The sequence below is a fragment of the Lottia gigantea genome (assembly GCF_000327385.1).
Source record: "Lottia gigantea unplaced genomic scaffold LOTGIsca_1985, whole genome shotgun sequence".
NCBI classification, from domain to species: domain Eukaryota; kingdom Metazoa; phylum Mollusca; class Gastropoda; family Lottiidae; genus Lottia; species Lottia gigantea.
Window position 1 is genome coordinate 1 of NW_008708394.1, and position 800 is coordinate 800.

At 40.8% G+C, this 800-nt stretch overlaps 1 protein-coding gene across 1 annotated transcript; it reads right to left on the bottom strand.

Moving 5' to 3' along the window:
• Positions 1–62: 62 nt before the first annotated feature.
• On the bottom strand, positions 63–500 carry LOTGIDRAFT_147112 (hypothetical protein; the record flags this gene model as incomplete). Its single annotated transcript, XM_009053062.1, has 1 exon — positions 63–500. A coding segment is annotated over one exon (438 nt), but the record flags the coding sequence as incomplete, so codon positions are not given.
• Positions 501–800: the final 300 nt, after the last annotated feature.

Genomic DNA, 800 nt, shown 5'->3' on the forward strand with positions numbered 1-800 from the left:
CATTGTGGAGATGGGTACAGTGTCGTAGCTTGATATTGTGAAGATTGATAGAGTGTCGTAGCTTAACATTGTGAAGATTGATAGAGTGTCGTAGCTTGATATTGTGAAGATTGATAGAGGGTCGTAGCTTGACATTGTGAAGATTGATAGAGGGTTGTAGCTTGACATTTTGAAGATTGATAGAGGGTAGTAGCTTGATATTGTGAAGATTGATAGAGGGTCGTAGCTTGACATTGTGAAGATTGATAGAGGGTCGTAGCTTGACATTGTGAAGATTGATAGAGGGTCGTAGCTTGACATTGTGAAGGTTGATAGAGGGTCGTAGCTTGATATTGTGAAGATTGATAGAGGGTCGTAGCTTGGCATTGTGAAGATTGATAGAGTGTCGAAGCTTGATATTGTGAAGATTGATAGAAGGTCGTAGCTTGACATTGTGAAGATTGATAGAGGGTCGTATCTTGACATTGTGAAGATTGATAGAGGGTCGTAGCTTGGCATTGTGAAGATTAATAGAGTGTCGTAGCTGGACATTGTGAAGGTTGATAGAGGGTTGTAGCTTGACATTGTGAAGATTGATGGAGGGTTGTAGCTTGACATTGTGAATATTGATAGAGGGTCGTAGCTTGGCATTGTGAAGATTAATAGAGTGTCGTAGCTGGACATTGTGAAGATTGATAGAGGGTTGTAGCTTGACATTGTGAAGATTGATGGAGGGTTGTAGCTTGATATTGTGAAGATTGATAGAGGGTCGTAGCTTGGCATTGTGAAGATTAATAGAGTGTCGTAGCTGGACATTGTGA